At 42.6% G+C, this 22076-nt stretch overlaps 1 protein-coding gene across 1 annotated transcript in view; it reads right to left on the minus strand.

Moving 5' to 3' along the window:
- Positions 1 to 464: 464 nt before the first annotated feature.
- Positions 465 to 22076, minus strand: part of ITFG1 (integrin alpha FG-GAP repeat containing 1) — a 111936-nt gene continuing 90324 nt past the window's right edge. Inside the window, exons 15-18 of the mRNA XM_033156732.1 lie at positions 14356 to 14480; positions 13476 to 13558; positions 5383 to 5500; positions 465 to 1648 (exon numbers count right to left, since the gene is read on the minus strand). Of these exons, the coding sequence (XP_033012623.1) occupies positions 1589 to 1648; positions 5383 to 5500; positions 13476 to 13558; positions 14356 to 14480 (386 nt within the window). The 3' untranslated portion in view covers positions 465 to 1588. The remainder of the gene's footprint in view (positions 1649 to 5382; positions 5501 to 13475; positions 13559 to 14355; positions 14481 to 22076) is intronic.

Consider the following 22076-nt stretch of genomic DNA (forward strand, 5'->3'; position numbering starts at 1 on the left):
TCAAGTCCAGGGCAATTTGTACTTTCTTGCTTCTCTCTTGCTACTGTCCCAGGAAGTGCCAAGAATGGGAAGAAGTAATGCAAATGCAGTCATGATTGGGGACGAGTTTACATACAGTTTGCTCTACATATAGATGATCCCAGGTTCAGTTCCTGGTGTCTTCATTTGAAACGAATTCAGGCTATAAGCTTAGGAAAGACTACTGGTGTGTGAGACCTAGGAGAGTTGCTGTCAGAGTAGACCAATGGTCTGAGCAACTCGGGATAAGACAGCTTCAAATGTTCGTATGTTTCCTGTTCCTCCAACTCAATTTTTCCCCTTTCAATTCTTCTTTACAGGTCAATGCCGAAATGACAAGATTGATTCAACGGTTGATTCAAGGGGCCACACAGAGAACACAGATGTTGTATTGAAAAGAAGCAACCTTTAGATTCACCATCCATAAACTAAGCCAACATGCATGATTTAACTTAATAGATGCCATTTATTAGGAATGCAGGACAACAGTTTTCAAATCATGGTCAATTATAAATAAATCTCTAAGAATAAAGGAACAACCGCATTATACAAAGTATGTTTCCAACAGAATCTGTTTAACAAAAAAGCCCAGACCTCCTCTTTTTGGAAAATGATTTGCTTCTTAAACTTAGCTGGAATTCTCTTTTTTTTCTTATTCATGCCAAATGCAAAAATAATAATTGGTTTGGTATGATTAAATGAAAATACAGCACAGTCCAGCCTTTGATTATAAATGAATTTGGAAAGATCATACAACATATTTTTCCATGGTGGATTCTCTCCCTATTCCTTCCCCAATAACTTCACCTTATTGGTCAACTTTTATCATGATTAAGCTTTAGTGCAATTACATGGTAACCATGAGTAGGCCATGCAAAATTATTCCACTTTAGGAAGGCATAATTTAAAATAGAAGTTGAATTATATACTTCCCTCTTAAAAATATTAATATATTAATGGACATTGTGATCAGTTTCCTTTTCTTATTAGGGTGTTTGTATCTTCCAATTTACAGCCTTTCCTCTCACTTGATTGGCTGCGAAGATTCATACAAAGCTGAGCAACCCAGAGCACTACAGATCAAACACCCTGGAGGACAGTCAGAATAGCATGAGATGTCTTCTCTCATCTGACAATTATAAAAAATGCAATTCACATTTGGGGAATGTGTAAGTGACAAGTCTTATTCAAGTAGCACTAACGGGGATTTTGCTCACCAAAACTCACTTCTGAAATTTACATACGACTTCCTTTTCATGAGTCATTGTACAGAAGAAAGTGAGGATATGCAAACAATTGAACACATGCAGTATGATCCATTATTAAAGCAGATCTTACAGCTTTTTTAAAAAATAAAGAGAAAACGGCTGTCAGTATATATACAACCAATTATTGGAGGGCCATGTGAAACAGGCTTGATTTTAACACTTTACAAATAAATTAAAACCAATGCAACATTTACATATAGCACAGGAACAATACCCTCCCCCCTTGGCCCTCGCAGGCTCGAATACAGTATTTGACACCAAGCAAATGTGCAGCACGTCCTCCATCAACATATTAAGGTGCATCACATAGCATCAAAATGGAACCGATGGGCTTCTTGCCTTTTCTCTCTGTCATCTGCTTTCTGTGGGGGGGGGGGGGAGGATGAAAGAGAGTATTTTGGTAAATGCATCTTGCATTTTGACTTTCAGAGTTACTGAATTGCATGGAGTAGCTGCTTTATCATGTGAAGAGGTAATGGAAAGCTCACTAAAAGCCTTAACACTTAGTACTTAAATAGGTGTCATTTTAGAGGAGAAGAGAAATGGCCATTGCAGTCAGTGATCTCTTTTGTGTTAATGGCCCAATGCTTTGGACTGGTTCATTAAATGCTTTTATTTAAGAGCGATAATTGTCAAAGTAGAAATGACTCTTGGTACACAAGGATTTGCTGTTGTCTGGACTGTGCTTATATGCTGAGACGTGAGGGGAAGCTCTAAAACAGGGGTCGGCAAGGTTTTCTGGCCATGGGCCGGATCATTCCCATGGAGATCATCTGTGAGCCAGCCATACGCAGTGCGATACCAGAAATTGCGTCTGTGTGTGTCTGCAACGCCAGAAATAGCGTCTGCGCATGTCCGCGACACTGGAAATCACATCTGCGCATGCCCAGACGCCGAAAACCGCCCTTGCGCAAAGCGATTTCCGGCGTCTGGACATGCGCAGATGCGATTTCCGGTGTTTGCGCATGCGCAGATGCCATTTCCGGCACCACTTTGTGAGTCCCCGTGCCACGCTGGTTTAGCGCGGCACGCAGGGGACTTGCTGAACGGGCGGCTTGGGGGCTAGTAAAGTGGTCTTCGTGGGCCGCATCCCACCCATGGGCCGGAGGTTGCCGACCTCTGCTCTAAAATGACTAACATATGGTGGGCTTGCTCCAGTTGTGTTTTTAAAAAGCATTCTCCTTCAACCACTATTCAAAATGCAAACTTATAAGCCACAATGTGTGGCTCAAATAATCATTACATGTACTGCAATTCAGGAAAAGGAAATATTTGTAAGCATTGCACACAATGATTGACATGCCTGTTCTCTAAACAACGGAAGGAGTATATTTAACCTATGTTGGTCCAGGTATGTCAGGGGTCAGCAATCTTTTTCAGCAGGGGGCCGGTCCATTGTCCCTCAGACCTTGTTGGGGGCCGGACTATATTTTGAAAAAAATATATGAACGAATTCCTATGCCCCACAAATAACCCAGAGATGCATTTTCAATAAAAGCACACATTCTACTCATGTAAAAACATGCTAATTCCTTGACTATCCGCGGGCTGGATTTAGAAGGCGACTGTGCCGCATCCGGCCCCCGGGCCTTAGTTTGAGGACCCCTGAGGTATGTCTTCTGTAGTTTGCCATCTCCTGTATGCCCTGGGTGACCTGTCCAGTAAGAACTGCCCATAAACCTGCCTTTCTACTGGACAAAGCACAAACATACACCTGTAATTGAGGAGAGGCCTGGTGCAGAAAGGAAAATGGTTGTTACATCTTAAGGTGGCTTGTGGAAAGTTTGCCCTCACCTACCTCATCCTTATCTGACAAGCTGTGCTTGCTCTCTAAGGGCACTCTGGGACTTCATGTTGAACTGACAGTACCCTTCTGGATTTTGCTGTCAGGCCTTTTATCTTTCAGGAAAAGAACTCCGGTTTTAAGGCGTTATCACTTCTGGCTTCTTGGCAGTGACATGCTCATGCCACTAAGGCTCTGACATATCTCAAATGTATAAAAGAAGCCTGAGACATGTTCCCTTCTATCCCACTCCCAGTCTTGGCAAATTCACAGAGCATAATGTGCTGGCTCCTCTCCTCTCCCATTCCGGCCTTTGCTCCCTTCAAACAGTAATTCCAAGCCAGCTGTATCCCCCCCCTCTCTCCCTTCCATGGCATTTTGAAAAGGTTACCTGTAAGACTCATTTAACACAAAAGTCTAAAAAAACCACCCCTCAGATACATTGTGGTTTATACAGATATATTTCTCCGCTATATGCCAGTTCTTGCGCACAGAATTAAAAGATGCATCTTGACCTGCGGGATTTAGATTTGAACGATTTTTTAAAAATTATTATTATAAAAATGGTTGTTTTTTTTTAAAAAAAGAGAGATTAGTAGAATTATAAAAAGTGAGAGGGCACCTTCGGATCTCAACCTGCATGTCAACTTCCCCAAATAGCTGTTCTTCAGAATATGCATTCCCCCCCCCCCCCCCGTAATAGTGCAATGCCCTTCACGGTCTTCCTCCCAATTTCAGCTAATGCCCCTGATAAAGCTGGAGGTGTGTGAGGAGTCAGCGAGCATTTCATACTTCAGAGGTGAGAGATATCCCTGCTCAGTAAAAGCACAGTTGTTGCTAACTTGGTTCTGTTTGCTGAGTTGAGTGCCACCCTGAATATCTAACTTCATGGTTGTTTTCGTACCTCCTTGCCTTTGGCATTTGGTGTTAACGCTTTGGAAGGGTTTGTGACAATAGGCTTACTAATTTCCAGGCGTCGTGCAAAACCTTTCTAAACATTTAGCTCTTGCTCTTTTGTTTCATGAATGCCAATGACAAGCCACCGTGAGTCTAAAATGCGGTAATTTTGACAGTTATGATTACAGCTTGGCTAGGCGGCAGCACTTATTGGCTACCCTGCTGGCTCAACTGTTTGCTGTGAATGGAGAGCTATATGGGAAATTGGGACACAGTTTCCTTTTGTAGTATGAAAAGAAGCCTCCCAAATGGCTTCTCCGGATCAATGCATTTCTATAGAGAAAAACAGTCAGTTTTGCTCATGGTAAAATATCACCGTTTGAAGCATGTCAATAAAAAGTCAGCAAGGGTTTCTTAAACACAAGAGGGAAGAAATCCCTTTGTATTTACAGGCTGACTGAAAATAATGAAAGCATGGGTTAAATTTCATTCATTGACAGAGCCACAATGTGCCTCAAGTATCTTTCAGTTAAACTACAGGCAGAGCAAGACATCCAAAGCCACAGCCACACAAACCAAGTTTAACAAACGAAGGCACTTTTTGACTTGTGTACTGAGGCCACATATAGCAAAATGTGATGGGAGGAAGGGATAGTAGCTCTTCAGAATGCAGAGGGCAGATACTTATGGAAAGCAATTCCACTTAAAAAAAAATCTCGCTCATTGGGGAGGGAGTTTCTAGTCCAGCTGTGCTAGCTTTCTACTTACAGGGTTGTTTTTAATATTGATGAGAATTCAGAAATGTGACCCCCACCTAGAATTTCAAGTGACATATTGTATTGCAGAGAGAGAGAGAGAAAGAGAGAAAGAAAGAAAGAAAGAAAGAAAGAAAGAAAGAAAGAAAGAGGAAGACACGAATGTACAGAAATAAGTAGGCCACAACTTTATTAAAGGAACATGGCATTCATCCACCGGCTAAGGCCAGTATAGAGGGGCAGATATAATCCTTCCCATATGACTTGCTCAGGAAGACTGGTATGGATAGCTAGCTGCAATACCTGCCCCCATCCCATCATTAAGGTGTAGGCCAAGCTTGATTTGGGGCCAGGGGTAACCCACTGTCCATTCTGACTGGCAATGGCTTCTCAAGGTCTCAAGCAGACATCTTCCTCAATCTTGTTACTCAATATATTTATAATAGGAGTCTAATCCTGGGACCTTCTGCACACTTTAACATGCATTATTTCCCCTGTTGTTTATTGAAGATATGACTTGATATCACCATGCTGAAAATGGCCACTTTTCACAAAGTGAAAGGTTTAATAAAAAAAAGGATGATGCGGAGTTTGGTTCGCAATGTTGTATTGTCTGAACTTGGTGCAAGAAAGACAAGCGCTCGTAACAAATTAAGCTTACCTTCTCTTGCCAGTGAAGTATGCCGATTATTGCCAGGATGAAGACACAGACCCCAATTAGGGCAATAGCTGTCAGCAATACGATGTTACTTGGGGTTAGGTACAGCTTGGCACTCCAGCTGTGGGTATAAAGAAGAATCCAAGAAAACATCAGTGTACTTTCAGGACTGATGGAAAGATGTTCCACAGAGATTATGGAAAGCAGAATGATAAAAAGCTGCCTGGCTTTGGGCCAATTTGATTTGGAGCTCTATGGGAAGTAAAGCAACGAGTTAAGATCATCTCCCTGCTCCCCAGCCAGGGCACGTTTGTTGTGTCAGAGTAACATTTTTACTTGTCGTTTGATGTGTTGACTCACTGCAAAGTTGATGTTCACTTTGAGAAGCAGAGACAATACGCAGAGAAAATGAAGGATTAAGGAAGCAGGAGGCAGCAGCAGTGAGAGAAGATAATCTACTGCACATTAGTCTCTGAGTAGGAAAGGCCACATGTTTCAGGAAGGAACTGCACCCATGATATAAAGCAGTACAAATTGGGAAAAGCTGGTAGGTGTATTTCTCCAGCTCCTGTTTTTAACGGGGTTCTATTAAATACAGAAAACTACACTGCAATAAAGCTTCCTTCAAAGGCTTTAGCACAGAAGAATTATCGGCGAAATATATCAAAACAGAGCAAAGGCAACCCTCAGAACATAGCAATATTGCCTGAAAAGTGACTTTGGTAAAGATGATTCTATGTTCTGAGTGTACAAATGCATCACACTCAAAGTATGCTAACATCGAAAGGTTTTCCTGTCTCAGCTAGGACTAAAAAGGTGTATGGAGTTTGGAAACCAGAAACCCTTATTTCAGGAAAATAATATACGTAAGAATTCTTCAATTATCTTTGGGGTTCCAAAACACAAAAGAACTTCAAGTGTTCTCGTTGTGTGCTTTGCAAATGGCTCCACTGATTATTGGAAGTTCATAAACAGGATGTCAATTCAACGCCACAAGGCGGCATTTAGCCCATCATGTGTCATCTTGCTCTTTTCTCACAGCACAGGCAACGGTTTCATATCGATCTGAGTTAATGTGTTTCAGCAAAATGAGCTCTAACTGTCCCATTCGTGGAGTGTGGTTCCAACTCAGGCATGCAGAAAACAACGCAATCATAATCTACCCATCAGGAGATCATTTAAAATACATTCTCCAACCCCTGCTCCCGTTTTGTAATTGATCCCTCTCTTGTTTTGGGGTGGTGGTGGGGCGCAATCAATCAATGATGGAGCAGGTGCAAACTATATGCTTCTGTAATCCTTAGGTCTGCCTGAAGAAAAGAAGTATTAGGATTGAAAAAGTATGGCTCCAGAGTTAATTGCCAGCATACTCTTTAGGCTCAGATGAAACACTCCCCAAGGGCCCAAACACAAGGCTTTTTCTAAAGCATTTTGCATATTTGTGCATTCCATTCAATTCCATTCTAGGGGCTTATTTTACGGAAGGTATTACTAGGGATGGGTCAGCGCGGGTGGCGCTGTGGTCTAAACAAGAGAGCCCAGGGCTTGCCGATCAGAATTTTGGTGGTTCGAATCCCTGCGACGGGGTGAGCTCCCGTTGTTCGGTCCCATCTCCTGCCCACCTAGCAGTTTGAAAGCACGTCAAAGTGCAAGTAGATAAATAGGTACCGCTCCAGCAGGAAGGTAAATGGCGTTTCTGTGCACTGCTCTGGTTCGCCAGAAGTGGCTTAGTCATGCTGGCCACATGACCCTGCGGACAAATGCCGGCTTCCTCTGCATATACCGTGTTTCTCCTAAAATAAGACACCGTCTTATTTTTTTTTCACTCAACAAAACACAGTATGGCTTATTTTCAGGGGATGTCTTATTTTAACTGCGTCGCATCGGTACGCTGCATAGCCACGCCTCTCCAGGCTGTTTTAATGGGAGGTGCCGCATCACTATGGCTTATTTTCGGGGTATGGCTTATTTTTGGGGAACGGCTTATATTTCGCAAATGCATAGAAATCCTGCTATGGCTTATTTTATGGCTATGTCTTATTTTAGGAGAAACAGGGTAGAGTGAGATGAGCACCGCAACCCAAGAGTCGCCCACGAATGGACCTAATGGTCAGGGGTACCTTTACCTTTACCTATTTACTAGGGATGTGTGCTAGCCAAAATATTTAACTTGTATCTCTAGCCAAGGGAAGCCAACTCACCTGTTTTGAATCTGCTCGATGGCTTGCATCTACTGTTAGTTCTATGCAGAACAGACCCACTGAAATTAATGGGCATGACTTAACTGAAGTCTACTAATATCCATGGGTCTCCTCCAAGTAGATTTTAGTGGGCTACAACCCCATGTGTTTCCGAGTCAACTTATTATTCGGGTCTGAAGCACTGTTCCCTCCCCCTCACTGATTACAATGGGGAATCTTAAAATGGCTGCATTTCCCCCCTTTTTTGCAGAAGTGGACAAAATTTGCAGATAAAGGGGCTCCTCCAGGGTGGATTAAGCCTGCTAAATTGCAGACAGATTCACTGAAGGATTTTGTGCAGCAAACTTTTAAGGTGTTTTTTTAAAGCAGAAGTGTCTTTTAAATTTTTTGTTGAATTCAGTACAATTGGCAGGCATGGTTCTCCCTTCTCTGGGGATGAAGCCTTTCAGAATAATCGGAGCAATGGTTTTCCCACAAGGACAATGTTTTTTTTTTTTAAATGCAGCGATCACTTTTTTTAAAAAGGCAAAATGCAGCATTTGGGGGGGGGGATGCCTGTGTTTACAGAATGACCTGGGGCTTCCTTGATCTAACTTCAGAATGGCGTAGTCTGACTAACACATGTGAAAACCTCCCTTGAAGCATTCCTGTTTGCCTCCTACTTTGGGCTGAACACAGAGTCAATGTACACCAAGTAGAAAGCCATGAATGTTTCAGCATCTACCACACCCCATAATACGCATGGGGTGAAAAACCTGAAGTGCCTAGTAAGGATGCAGTAGTTCCAAGAAAAACTGGAGGACAATGACCCCCTCTAGACTCTCATTTGTGGGTGCACAGGGCAAAGTTGCACTATACACTTTTATTCCTCGGATAAAATCACAGTATATTCTAAGGGTAAAATACTGCTTTGGAATGCAAATTAACTCAACTACTATATAAAATCCTACTGGGGCACAACAAATACTGTGGTCTAAATCAAATATTTTACTACATCTGTTAGAATGGCGAAAATCAAAACAACAACAAAAAAACCCAACTGTCACAACTGAAAAAAATTAAAAACAAGAATTAAATCTAGCTTGAAAACGACTTCCTGGATCCCTTAGTACTGCAGTTCAATGCTCACTGATTTTTAAAACAACATGTAATGAACTTTTTCCACAAAAATATTTTCCGATCTCTCCTTCCAAAGGCACACAGGCCATTTCAAAAACTAGAACACGAAGCTGAACCACATATCTGTGGAAAGATTGATTAGTTTGCTTTGGAGTAAGCAGGTGGCAGACCACATTCTCCTTTGTTTAATATCTCTCAACTACCATGCGATTTCATTAGTATAAAGCAAAACTGCATTCTCTTTTCACTTTTTCAAGTGCTGCTGCTTTATTTCAAAGATTAATAAAGCTGTGATCTCTCTAACAAACAAGCATAGTTTTGTTTTAGGATTACAATAAAGATTTATGGGCCACTGAGGTCAGCCACTGCGATCAATAAATCTTGAAACTGACTGAAAACTAAAATCAATGTGCATTTTATAAGAGGCATAAATTTGAGAGAACATTCTTTCAGAAAACACAAGGAGCAAAATAAGAGATAAATGACTAAAAACTCATTTGTAGGAAGAAGTAGTACTACACCAACAGCTCCTAAAATATCAGCACCAGAATTTACTTGATGCTGGTTAAAAGGAGCAATGGCACAGCCCACTGTGTTGCTTTGACAAAATGAGACGTTATTGTAACAGTCGCTCTCATGACATTTATTGCATCTGGATTCAATGGAGCTTGAACTGGATTACAGAGTTAACTGAACGCTTCAGGGTACTTCACGTGGTGATCAATAGCATGATATATATATAATATTTCAACATATTTGGTAAGCATTTTGTGAAGTGTATCTGAATATGTCAGTCTTCCTACCTATAGTATGTTGGTTCTAGGGGTAATTTGCTTTTCTTCCCCCTGCAGTACATGGCAAGGTGTTGAATGGGTGGAGAATGAAATCTGCTCCAACCTTTCCTTCCACCATTTTGCAGTGATTGGTTACTGAAGGCATCTAGCAGGGTTTGGGAACCTCAGGCCTGTGGGCCAAATGTGGCCATCCTGGTCTCTCTATCTGGCCCTTTGGGCTCTTCCCAGGACACACCAGACCTGTTTTGCAAGTGTCTTTTTCCTGACCGGATTGTATAACTGAATTTGATAATCCTTCTTGCTTGCTTAGGTTGAGGATGCGTTGCAGGGGCTGGGACTAAATGACCCTTTGGGCTCCTTCCAACTCTGCAGTTCTATGATTTTATATATAGAGTGTGTCTACAGTGAGCTAGTCTGTACACCAAGACAGTCTCAGCCCCCCTAATCTGCACAGAAAGATAACTAAAGCTCCAGTTCACAACTCCAGAGAAATCTGGTTGCCTGAACATCAGTGAAATGGCCATCACATTTGACATGCAAATTACCCCTCCCTGTGGCAGGTGTAAACCCCATTCTGATGCTGAGGGGTAGGATATATCTCCATGAGGGGCAACTGTTTCATTCTGCCTTCTTACAAGTGTGATGGCTGGTCAGTTTGTCTCGATCACCCGTACATCTGATGGCAGGAAGAATTTGTTCTATTAGGTACCGGTAAGTTTTTCCCATCTTAGTGGGCACTGGGAAGCGGAAGCAATCAGTTCTGCCAACAGTGCAATGAGTTAATATTTGCCAATGGATTTCAAGGCAAACATCTTTGGGAAAAACAATAACTGAACCAACACCCTGGTTTAGTTTTTTTTTTTGCAGTTTTCTGACTTTTTTCATAGTAGAGGTAGTTTGAAAGATTGGGGGAGGGGGGAACAGATGGAGGTTGCATATGTATGGAAGAGTGTAATGAGTGATTTCCTCTCCAGAAATCCCTAGGGGGAAAGGGTGGCGTTTCCTTGTTTTATGCAAGGTGCTTCTGATTGCTTTTAATAGCACAATGCAGTCTCTTTTTATCTCAAATGGCCTGTGATGTCAAATGTGGACATATGGAGTGATATCCAGTGCTGCACAAGCAATTTCCCCTTTCTTCTCTCATCTCCCCATTCCTTAGCCACCCCAAATCTGATCAAGAGTCCTCCAACAACACTTTGGAGCAGATCTGGGGGGGGGGGGAACATGGGGGAGCTGAAGGGGGAAGAGATTTTTGCACAGGCAAATATATGCTCCTCTAGTGGACAGGCACATTTGCATATCACCCACCAGGTTTAGAGAAAGAGGAGGGCAGTTTACAAACAGAGAAGATAATCATAAAATGTGATTAACTACCGTACTAAGGCAAGGGTAGATAGTCTCTATAGCTTTTAGTTTTAAAATGGTCCTATTCTCGTATAGTTTTTCTCTGGGTTCCTGGATATATGAACCAATGGTATAAGTATATACATATATCACCATCTTAAGAGAAGTAAAAAGAGTGTAGTAATTCAAGTGATTTTGCTTTTCTGAAAGGGAAAGATGGACACCAATTTATCAGCCTAGAAATTCAAGTTTATCAGCCTGTAAATAAGTGCCACAAGAGTTACTGACTTGTAAAATCTTTTACTTGCCCTCCTGTCCCATATTTATCCATGCTAGCCAAGTGTGGCTTAAAAGGAAATGGTCTTTTCCTGGGCACCTGGAAGCAATGGGTCTTTGTTAAAGGTGAACAGGCGAGTTGCTGTTTACGGCCTGTTCGATACCTCAGGTTACAACCGATTGTTTGATACCTCGTGGTTAAAGAAAAATAGTTTCTATCCAAGAGTGGAGCTTTAATATCAACATAGTTACACAAATATATTCCATAGATTCAATGAGATGTACTCTGCATATGAATTGCAATGGTTGGCGGCTGATGCAAAAATAAATAAATAAAACCTCTCTCTTATTTTAAGGTAAACTGACGTTTCCTTGCATTGGTCATCACAATAAGAGCACAACTATAGAGATAAAACCACCAAATTATAAACCATACACATAGATATCTATCTATGTAGCTTTTAGTTATTTTATTGATTTGTTGATTGTAGTTTTCATTTATTTATTTATTTGCTTTTCTGTGCAACTGTGGGAAGCCACGAGGAACACATTGGAAAAGCAGCACATAAGTAAGTAAGTAAGTAAGTAAACACTACCTATGACACATTTTTAACTTTACTATGTCAAGGGGGTTCCTAGTAGGCCAAATATAAGAGTAGCTGGGAAGGAAAGCCAGTTACTTTCATACAAATGGGACTTTATTTCAAGGGGATTTCATTGTGGAAATCCTCTGCTAAGCAAGTTTCGTGCCCCTAATTACAACAGAATTCAAAGAGCCATGGCAACACACAGCATGTGCTGGAAATCTGAATAGAAATCATTTTGCACTTCACTGGACACAGAGAATGTATATTTGATTAGAACCAAACTTCTCAGGAAGCCATTGTCTCCACAATTACATTTGCTACTTGACAAAAAAACAAAAACAACCCCCCCCATAAAAACCCCAGACAAAACACATTTTATGAAGACAAATTTTATGGAATTATACATCTGTGGTAAATTCTTTGGAATCTTTCTTTTTTTAAAAAAAACAACAACACCCTGTCAATTAACACAACCCACAGGGAACATCTTCTGAAAGGTTGCATTTGCACAACTTCCATCCAATAAGGCTTGCCTAAGTTTCCAGCTCCTGCCCACCTAGCAGTTCGAAAGCACATCAAAGTGCAAGTAGATAAATAGGTACTGCACTGGCGGGAAGGTAAACAGCGTTTCCGTACACTGCTCTGGTTCGCCAGAAGCAGCTTTGTCACGCTGGCCACATGACCCGGAAGCTGTACGCCGGCTCCCTCGACCAGTAACGCGAGATATGCGCCACAACCCCAGAGTCGGACACAACTGGACCTAATGGTCAGGGGTCCCTTTACCTTTAAGTTTCCAGAAACCTGCAGTCAGTCAGTATGTGAAAGTGAATACCTCATCTCCATAGCTCCTGATCACATGCCCACTTTCAGCTTTGCTCATTCTTTGGACAGGAATGATTTCCCTCTCTTGTCTTTGTCACCCATTTTCGCCCCTACAGCTTCAACCTGCTGATTCTCTATGCTGGTTTTGCTTCTCTGAATAATCCTCTCAGACTCACTCCATAAACCTTCTGCTCTTTCCCTCATTTCTCAGGACTGTTCCCACACCAAACCTAATTTCCCAATAGCCTGGGGGCTTTCTTAGCCTGTCATTGCCTGAATCTCTTAAGAGTCCCAGTCCCATGCTCATTGCTCTGCTCTTTCATTTCTAAGTGGCTCAAACCAATGGCAACAAGTCCCTGCTTCTTTGGCTCAGCCAATCACAGCCAGAGACTTCACCACCATCACTACCAACACTCTTATTAAATTGCTCTAAAGACTTTGTCTCATTTTAGTCCAAGCAATATGGCCCTATGTTGATAGAATTATACTCTGCTTCTGGGGCACAGCCAATGCTTGGTATATTCTCTCTGCAACTCAGAACATAAGAGGTGCCTGCTGGATCAGGCCCATCTGGTCCAGCACCCTGCTCTCATGGTGCCTGGGCAGATGTCTGCGGGAAGCCTGCAAGCCACACACAAGTACAACATTTGCCTGCTTGCAGATCACAGAAACTGGCATTCAGAGGTATGATGCCTCTGAGAGTGCAGGTAGGACATAGTCATTGTGGCTAGTAGCCACCAATAGCCTCTGTCCCCGCCCCCACCATGAATTTGGTGGCCATCACTGTCTCCTGTGTGAGTGAGTTCTATAGTTTAGCTAGGAAAGTAGTTCGATTTTTGAGTATTCCAGGATTTCTGTGAGAGAAGGAAACGGTCTGGCTCCAATCGCAGCATAGGCTCAATATCCTTCAAATCAATGGCCATTGCAACTCATATTTAAATCAGTGGCATTACCTTCGAGGGAGGTAGTGAGGATATGGAATGACGATCAGCTGGGAGTTTGGGATGATGGCTGTCCATTCCTGTTTCCTTATAGACTGGAAGAGGCAAAAATGAAAGCACTCAGTGAATGTCTTGCGAGCTCATTTCATTCTTAATTCTATTGTGCAGTCAAAGCAAAATCTTAACATTCTCATTATCTTAGAAAACTGGCTGGAATGACATTTCTAAAAGACTGTTTGGTTCCTTCCCACTTTCAAAGACAAAACAATTTTGACCTGATGCATGTTCAAGACTTAAGAGTAAATACTGCTACTTCAGTGTGTGTGTGTGTGTGTGTGTGTGTGTGGGGTGTGTGTGTGTGTGTATGTGTGTGTGTGTGTGTATCAATCAAGGGATAATAATGCTAGAGCGAACCCTGCCTTTTGCTATCATAAATAAAATTAAGTAAACAGTGGATCACGTCTGCAAAATGGCATTCTGGGATAGACCCTGTCTGATCAGGATTCACAACTGTATGAATGCCCTGTGGATGGAGGCCAAAACAGATGTAAACCCACGTCCTTTGTGTCCCGATCAGGCTTAGGTACAACCATAATGTTAGAGGTATTCCAGGTTGAGAATGCCTTTCCAAGGTCTCAAATGACTTTAAACAACAAAAATGCCTGTGCTGCAGGGCTACTGGGTCTACTGGGATTCCACTGGGCCTGTTTACCTGGTCATTTTATCCTGTAGGTCAGCCATGAAAACCACAATTCTCTGGCTGAAGCCCACATCAACACATTCTCATCATCCCACCCTTTTAAGAAGAAGCGAACGTGATATTGAGCAAGGTATGAAAACAAATGCACATTGACATCAATACAATTATATGTGAACTGGGGTCCCAACATACCTTTTCACCTAATGGGCGAGGAATGCCCACATACAAGTGATCAAGAAAATTAGCACTGCGTCCCAAGCCTAGCACATTATATGGGAGCTGGAGGGCAAAATGTGCTGATTGACTCAGTTGTCCCGCTGGAATGCAATTGAAAAGATGACACAATGAATACATTGCTTAAGGCCTTCTAAACAAAATATTTCTGGTTTAGAGTCATAGGATTAGGTGCTCTTCATCCATATTTGAGCCCTAAAATCCATTAATACCTCTTAACAGCAGAAACATTTAGCACTGATATAATACTCTGGAGAGTTCCAAGCATCGCACTTACATTACCTTGCAGATAGGTCTGGGAATCAGGAAGCTGCATGCTGTTGTGTCAGACCATTGGTCCATATGGTTCACTACTGTGAACAGTGACTAGCAGCGTATTGGCAGATTGAGAGTATATGGGTAAAATTGTAGGAGAGGGAAACAACATTGACTGTACTGTGTGTGTCTGCTATAGCTCTCCAAATCAGACTGAGGACTTGGATGATGCCTTCCTAGAGCAGATTACCAAACCAAGATGATCAAAGGTCTGGAAACCAAACCTTATGAGGAACGATTGATGGAACTGGGTATATTTAGCCTGGTAAAGAGGAGACTGAGAGGAGATATGATAACCATCTTCAAATATCTAGAGAGCTGTCACATGGAGGATGGAGCAAGCTTGTTTCCTCCTGCTTCAGAGGCTAGGATCTGAATCAATGAATTCAAGAGAGATTAAGTATCAGGAAGAACTTCCTGATGGCAAGAGCTGTTTGAAAGTGGACACCCAGAAAAGGTGGTAGACTCTCCTTTCTTGTATGTTTTTTTAAGCAGAGGTTGAATGGCAATCTGCCATGTATGATCTAGTTGAGATTCCTTCATTGCAGTAGGTTGGACTAGATGACTCTCAGCCCTTCCAACTCTACCATTCTATGATTCTAGGGTATCTGAAGGACTGTATTCTTCTGTACAAACCTACATGGGCTCTGAGATCTTTGTGGGGCGGGGGAGAGACCCTTCTCTCAGTCCACTCACAGACATGCTTGGTGGGAATGTGGAAGAGGGTCTTCTTGGTGGCTGCCCCTAGGCTTTGGAACTCCCTTCCTAGAAAGGCTGGACTGGATCTCCCTTTTTGTGTTTCCACCAGCAGGTGAAGATCTTTTTATTCCAGCAGGATTTGGAAACTGACAGCTTTTAAGGAAAGGGCTTTTAATAGTGTGCTGCACTTTTTTCATTCTTTTTATTCTAGATGTCTTTTTTCCCCATAGTTTGAACTCTATAGATAGTTCAGTTACTTTTTAACCATAACCTTTTATATGTTTTTAGCTATGTTTGTTTTATCAGTATTTGTTTTAATTTTTGTGAGCCCGTTTCAGTCCTGGCTCTGGCTAAAAGGTGGGATATAAATAATAGTAACTGCCATCAACCAATGACCACCTGGGTCCAACAAAATCAGGAGAGCTACAGGTTACCCACTGCACCCACCTCTGGCACTTAGTCCTTAACTTTGTTTAAAAAATAAATCTGGAGGCACGTTTGTGATGAATATGCCACCTTGACCCATCATTTCATTTTGCTATGGATATAATGATGGCATTTTTCTATGTTGTGTGTGCTCCAAGACGTGCTCCAGCATTTAAATCAAGGGCCTTAAATGAAGCAGTAAGATACAGGAGATGTAAATTACAATACAATAAATCACACGGCTTTTGTGATAGATGGGAGCTTGAAGGCAGAGTTTTGTCACTGCAATTAGGCATGACTTATCACACCTTAATGCACCCTCTGCACTCCTTTCCTTAGTCAAAACCATCTTTGTATTCCTGTGAGGCAAGACACGCTTCTGGACAGATAAGGAGGGAGCACATGTAACGGTAAAGTGGAATTGTCAGAACTTTTCACACATCTAATGGTTGACTTTCTGATCTTCCAGTGCTTAAAAGCTGCTGAGAATTTCCACTTTATTTTCAGGATGAACTAGAATAATGGTTCTCCTCTTCATCTTGGTCTGCAGCAGCAAACTTACTCAGCACAAAATTGTATACGTAACATGTTTGTATCATTAGTCCTATTCAGAGCAGATCTATTTGAAAATGATGGCTGTGACTAATTAATTTCAGTGTGCCTATCCTGAGTTGATCTTAGCTGGATACAACCCCAAGTATTCCAGTACTACTGTATAACTTCCCCAAGTGATTATGGAGAGACCACCACTGCATCATGCCAGCAGCATTCTCACTTTCCATTGCCTCTAGGCCATTTATATTTAAATGAAACTCACACTGTAATATCTAAATATTCAACTCTCATATGCAGAACTATGTAAACTTATTTCTTGAGAATAGGGTCAGCAGTAGTGAGCTGCCTGTTTGGAATGTATGCCTTCCTTCACTGTGTTGATCTGGGGATTAGGACTGATTGACAGAGTTGACAATTTATGCAAGTGTCGAAAGGAACAAGGGGCAATGAAGTTTGCCATCTTTAATTCATATTCTGAGACTTTGTTTCATATCCTAGCATGGCTGTGTGCCCAGTTTTATTGACTTCAGATGTTTGTGCCAGGTGAAAATTGCAATTACACCCACCACACTGACAATGAAACGTTACTACAACAAAAGAGAACAATGTTACCAAGTCTTTGAAGAGGGAGTCTTACTGTAACAACAACAACAACAACAACAACAACAACAACAACAACAACAACAACAACAGGAGTTTAAGCCTCAATTGTCGATGGAAGTGTTACAAAAAGCACTGGGAAATGTAAAACACTCACAGATCCAAGGAATCAGCCTCACTTAAACTTTAATGGTTTGAGTACAGTGCACAGGGGAAGCAGAGATCATGTCACTTGTCATGACTTGTCAGGGGAACATAGCATTTTCTGCCTTATGCCAGGTCAAATTATCTGTCCATCCTATGGTGGCTGGTGCCCATTGGGGCTAGTAGGGTGAAATGCAGGGAGCCTAAATTGTAAGTGGAGCCAGATCCAGTGACAGGCAAAGCCAACTGACTCTAGTTTTGCCCCCACCTTGCTCCCCACTTCCAAGTTCTACAAGGGCAACACTGACACTAAGGAGAAGGAAGCTGACAGGCAGTGACACCCTCTCGACAGGATGTAAGTAAGAGGGCAGGCCAAGGCTGATGGGGCCGTGCCCCACTTGCCCTATTGGACCAGCCTCCCCAGCATCCAAATTGTCCACATAAGTAGCAGTTCTGGGATGGAGATCTTTCGTATCTGTTACTTTATCCTTTTAATGGGAGATGCCAGAGACTGAAACTGGGACCTTCGACATAAAAAGCATGTGCTCTGCTACCGAGCGATGGCTTTCTCCACCACCTGCTATTCCACGTTCACTGGTACAACAGCTCATTCTTAACTCCTCGAAGAAGCAGTATAATGTTTAGCTAGGGAAGATGGAGGAAACTTAGCAATAATAGGAATTTCAATCGAAAGCATTCAGTGCACAATAGACGCATCAAACAATGCCGAAATATCTGAAATCGCCACCAGAACACGAGCAGTGAATCTTGGGTATAGGCAGCAGAATAAAGGCATCCCATGGAGTCATTCCGGTTTTTTTTAATATGATTTTCTGACATTCAGAGTGATTAAGCAAATGCAGTGGCAGAACAAAATCAATAATATTGACCACAGCACTAGGAGGTAAACGTTAGGACAAAAATGTGAATTTTAAAGATACCGGAGTGCGTTTTAACTGTGATGTTTCCCTCTTGGAGCTGCACTATGGGAAAAGCAGGAGCCACAGACTTTAGGGTATGATAAATAACTTGGAAAGCTCGAGACCCTGTATCGGGGAAGGTAAGGCAGGCTGCCTCAGCTCCAACTGGATCTCCATCTCCTTTCCTCTTCAGATTTCTACGGCTCACCCAAACTGTGGAGCAGGACTCATGTGTGGAGGTTTGGGGGATGCATGTTAGACTAGGTTATTCATTGTGGTGTAAACAAACCCAAACATGAATGGGAGAAGGGGGACACAGAAAAATGGCCTGATACTAGGGTGTCACATGTGCAAGAAAGACTCCTAATTTACATTTCTATTTGAGGATTCAAATTCAGTTGTTAGAAGAAACTCTAGTTTCAATTTACAGCCCACCACACATTTCGTACCTTTAGATTAGGAAAGAATTCAGTTGTTCCTTGCTCTATTTAATATGTGAACTTCTTGGGTTTTAGCAGCTGGAAATAGGAGTAATTTGTTCAGAATGACAAGCCTCTGTCACTGAAAAATATGCATGCAGGAACAGCCAGCAACTGAGGCAAATTCTAAAAAAATAAACAAATGGAGCAACTCAAGGAAAGCACTAATGTACTGAGCGCTTATCGATTTCTTTGTACTGCCAAGTCATTCATAGTTTGCTTGTCAAAAAGCTGAAGGATAATTAATAAATGGCAGAGTTCTAATTAGATTCAAAACCTAAACTAAGATCATGTTCAATTCTTCACTGGACACTACTTCTGCAGGCCTCGAAATCCATCCCCTCATTTTCAAGTGTTGCACACCAGGCAGAGAGAAAGAACCAGTGGCCTCAAATGCAGCAACAATTCATAGTAAATACCGTACTAGCAATTCACAGGCAGGATAATAGCCAGCATTTCAGAACTGCTGCTCTTAGCACCATTTTGTTCCTTTCTTTTCTCTGTTCTAGAAGCCCCAAGTTGCAGGTGGCTCAAGCCCTACACAGACTGCACTGCCGACATGCCTAATTCACTTCAGTGTTTTTGTTGACTTGATGATGAACCTGACAGGTGACACAAATGGGGAAGACTGATTTCCATGCTATATTTTAAACTGATTTTTAAATATGGCAGCTTGACTTCATACTGTCACTAAGAAACACGCTGAGTTACTTGACCAGACAAACTGCTCGTTTCCCAGAGTTCTTTCCGACAAACACCCAATTCTTTCACACGGGAGTTCCTTCACTCATACATGCCCCACCAAGCATAAGTGATGCAGAAAGGTTGCTACATACAATTCAAGCAAATAATGACAGAAAAACAAACAAGCATGGCTGGACATCCAAACGGTGGTGTTATTGTTTGGAAAGGGGTGCGGATGAAGAATCAGGAAATGGTAATGCTTGACAAAACCAATATATGAAAACCCAAGAAGAAACTGCTGGATCAGGCCAATGTCCCATCTAGTCCAGCAGCCTGTTTTCACAGTGGCCAACCAGATGCCAGAAGAAGAGGAGGAGGAGTTTGGATTTGATATCCCGCTTTATCACTACCCGAAGGAGTCTCAAAGCGGCTAACATTCTCCTTTCCCTTCCTGTCCAAAGGTCAGTGTTGGTGCTGACCTTTAAAGCCCTAAACGGCCTCGGCCCAGTATACCCGAAGGAGCATCTCCACCCCCATCGTTCTACCCGAACACTGAGGTCCAGTGCCGAGGGCCTTCTGCCGGTTCCCTCACTGCGAGAAGCCAAGTTACAGGGAACCAGGCAGAGGGCCTTCTCGGTAGTGGCACCCGCCCTGTGGAACACCCTCCCACCAGATGTCAAAGAGGAAACCAACTACCAGACTTTTAGAAGACATTTGAAAGCAGCCCTGTTTAGGGAAGCTCTTAATGTTTAATAGATTATTGTATTTTAACATTCTGTTGGAAGTCGCCCAGAGTGGCTGGGGAAACCCAGCCAGATGGGCAGGGTACAAATAAATAAATAAATAAATATTATTTCTCCCCCACAACAAACACTCTGTGAGGTGAGAGGGGCCGAGAGACTTCAAAGAAGTGTGACTAGCCCAAGGTCACCATGTGGAGGAGCAGAGACGCAAACCCGGTTCACCAGGTTACAAGTCTACCGCTCTTAACCACTACACCACACTGGCTCTTGTAGGAAACCTTCAAGGAGGATCTGAGCACAGGAGCCCTCTCTCCTTCTGTGGTTCCCAGCAACTGGTATTCAGAAGCATTGCTGCCTCCAACTGTGGAGGCAGATCATAGATAGTCACTGATAGCCCGCTCCAGCCAATGAGAAATCGTTTGCAACTTCTCTCCTTAGCTCTGCTGTTATCACCTTCTCCAGTCAAATATCCAAAAACCTGACTGGTCTAAAATAAAAGAGCAAGTTGCACAGAGGTTGGAACGCACTGAACAGCCACCCTTGTTCAAGGACTAGGCTCAGCCAAGGGAAAGAAAATGCCTCTCATCCCCCCAGCACATTCAAATGAGCTCTTCCACAATGTTCTGCGATTTGCTTCTGCTCCACCACCTCCCACAGAGGTCACTGAAGTGGGCTGCCAAATATGCCAGGCTGGCTCTCATTGTTATGCAGATCAGAACGGCTGTGATTATGAAAAGGAAAACAGCTGTGCAAATTTTCATTTCCCCCTTTCAAGTTCCACAGTTCTGGCACTGTTGATCAAAGTAAAGTCACAGATGTAAAAATTCTCTAATTTATTGAGAAAACTGCAAACAAAAACAAGAGAGACCCTGGTTTATTTTATTTTAAAAGAAAAGAAAAGAAACAGTAGGTTCAGGCATACTAAGGAAATAAAGCTAAGAGCGACTCAGTACCTTTGCAAAGATACCTGGAAAGGTGATTCCCTCTGACAAGGGCGCAGAACCTGGGGCCACTGTGGTAATTATTTTAACTTACAAAGCCAAAGGCAAATGGAAGCAAGTGAGTTCGTGAGATGGGCTGACTGGAAGAGGAAACAAGAGGAAGGTGTCGGGAAGAGGAAGAGTTTCCATCTGGACAATCTCATTTGTGCAGATGTTTTGCAAATTGGACCTTCAAGCTTGAACGTTGTATACTGTGGCTGAACTAGCTTTCTTCTGCACCCCCCTTTTAGAGGAATGATTTTTTTATTAGAAGAAAAAAATAGAGGAGAGAAGCCAGTCACATTCCCTCCTCTCTCTTTTTTTGTACCCCCATCTTCTGATGGTGGTACAAGGCTCCATTTTTTTTTCCTACAGAGGAACTCCTCCTTGAATGGGGATGCAGCTTGTTCCTTTTTCCAGTCATGAGTCTGCAGACTCATCATGTTATGCTTTTTTCCCACTCCCCTTCACTTTGGCCTTGCAACCTTCATCCTACACTCTCTTCTGATTTACTAACATCCCAGTCAAGTATCCCTCCCTCCCCTGGCTGACACGTGTCACTCCCCGCCCCCAATCTCTCTAGCTTCTCCTTCCAGTATTAGCCTGTTATCCCTTCCACCCACCTACTATTCTCAAAACTCCATCACTAATGGCTTCCTAGAACTCCTCACACTTGGCAGCAGTTAGTAATATAGATGCCATATTAATTCAAGCAAAAGCTTGCTTCATACCCTTGTTGAGAGTTTTTGGCAGGCTGTAATGCAGGGGTAGGCAACCTAAGGCCTGGGGGCCAGATGCAGCCCAATCGCCTTCTAAATCCGGCCTGCGGACGGTCCAGGAATCAGCATATTTTTACATAAGTAGAATGTGTCCTTTTATTTAAAATGCATCTCTGGTCTGAGGGACAGTGGACCAGCCCACGGCTGAAAAAGGTTGCTGACCCCTGCAGTGTAATGTGTCCTTGAAGTCAGTTAATGACTCTTGCTTTCCTGGATAGAGGAGAGACAGGGAGAGGTGTGTGTGTGTGTGTGTGTGTGTGAGAGAGAGAGAGAGAGAGAGAGAGAGAGAGAGAGAGAGAGAGAGAGAGTGTATAGAAGAGAGCCAGAGTGGTGTAGCAGTGGTTCTCAAAGGTTG

The sequence above is a fragment of the Lacerta agilis genome, chromosome 8 (assembly GCF_009819535.1).
Source record: "Lacerta agilis isolate rLacAgi1 chromosome 8, rLacAgi1.pri, whole genome shotgun sequence".
NCBI lineage: Eukaryota > Metazoa > Chordata > Lepidosauria > Squamata > Lacertidae > Lacerta > Lacerta agilis.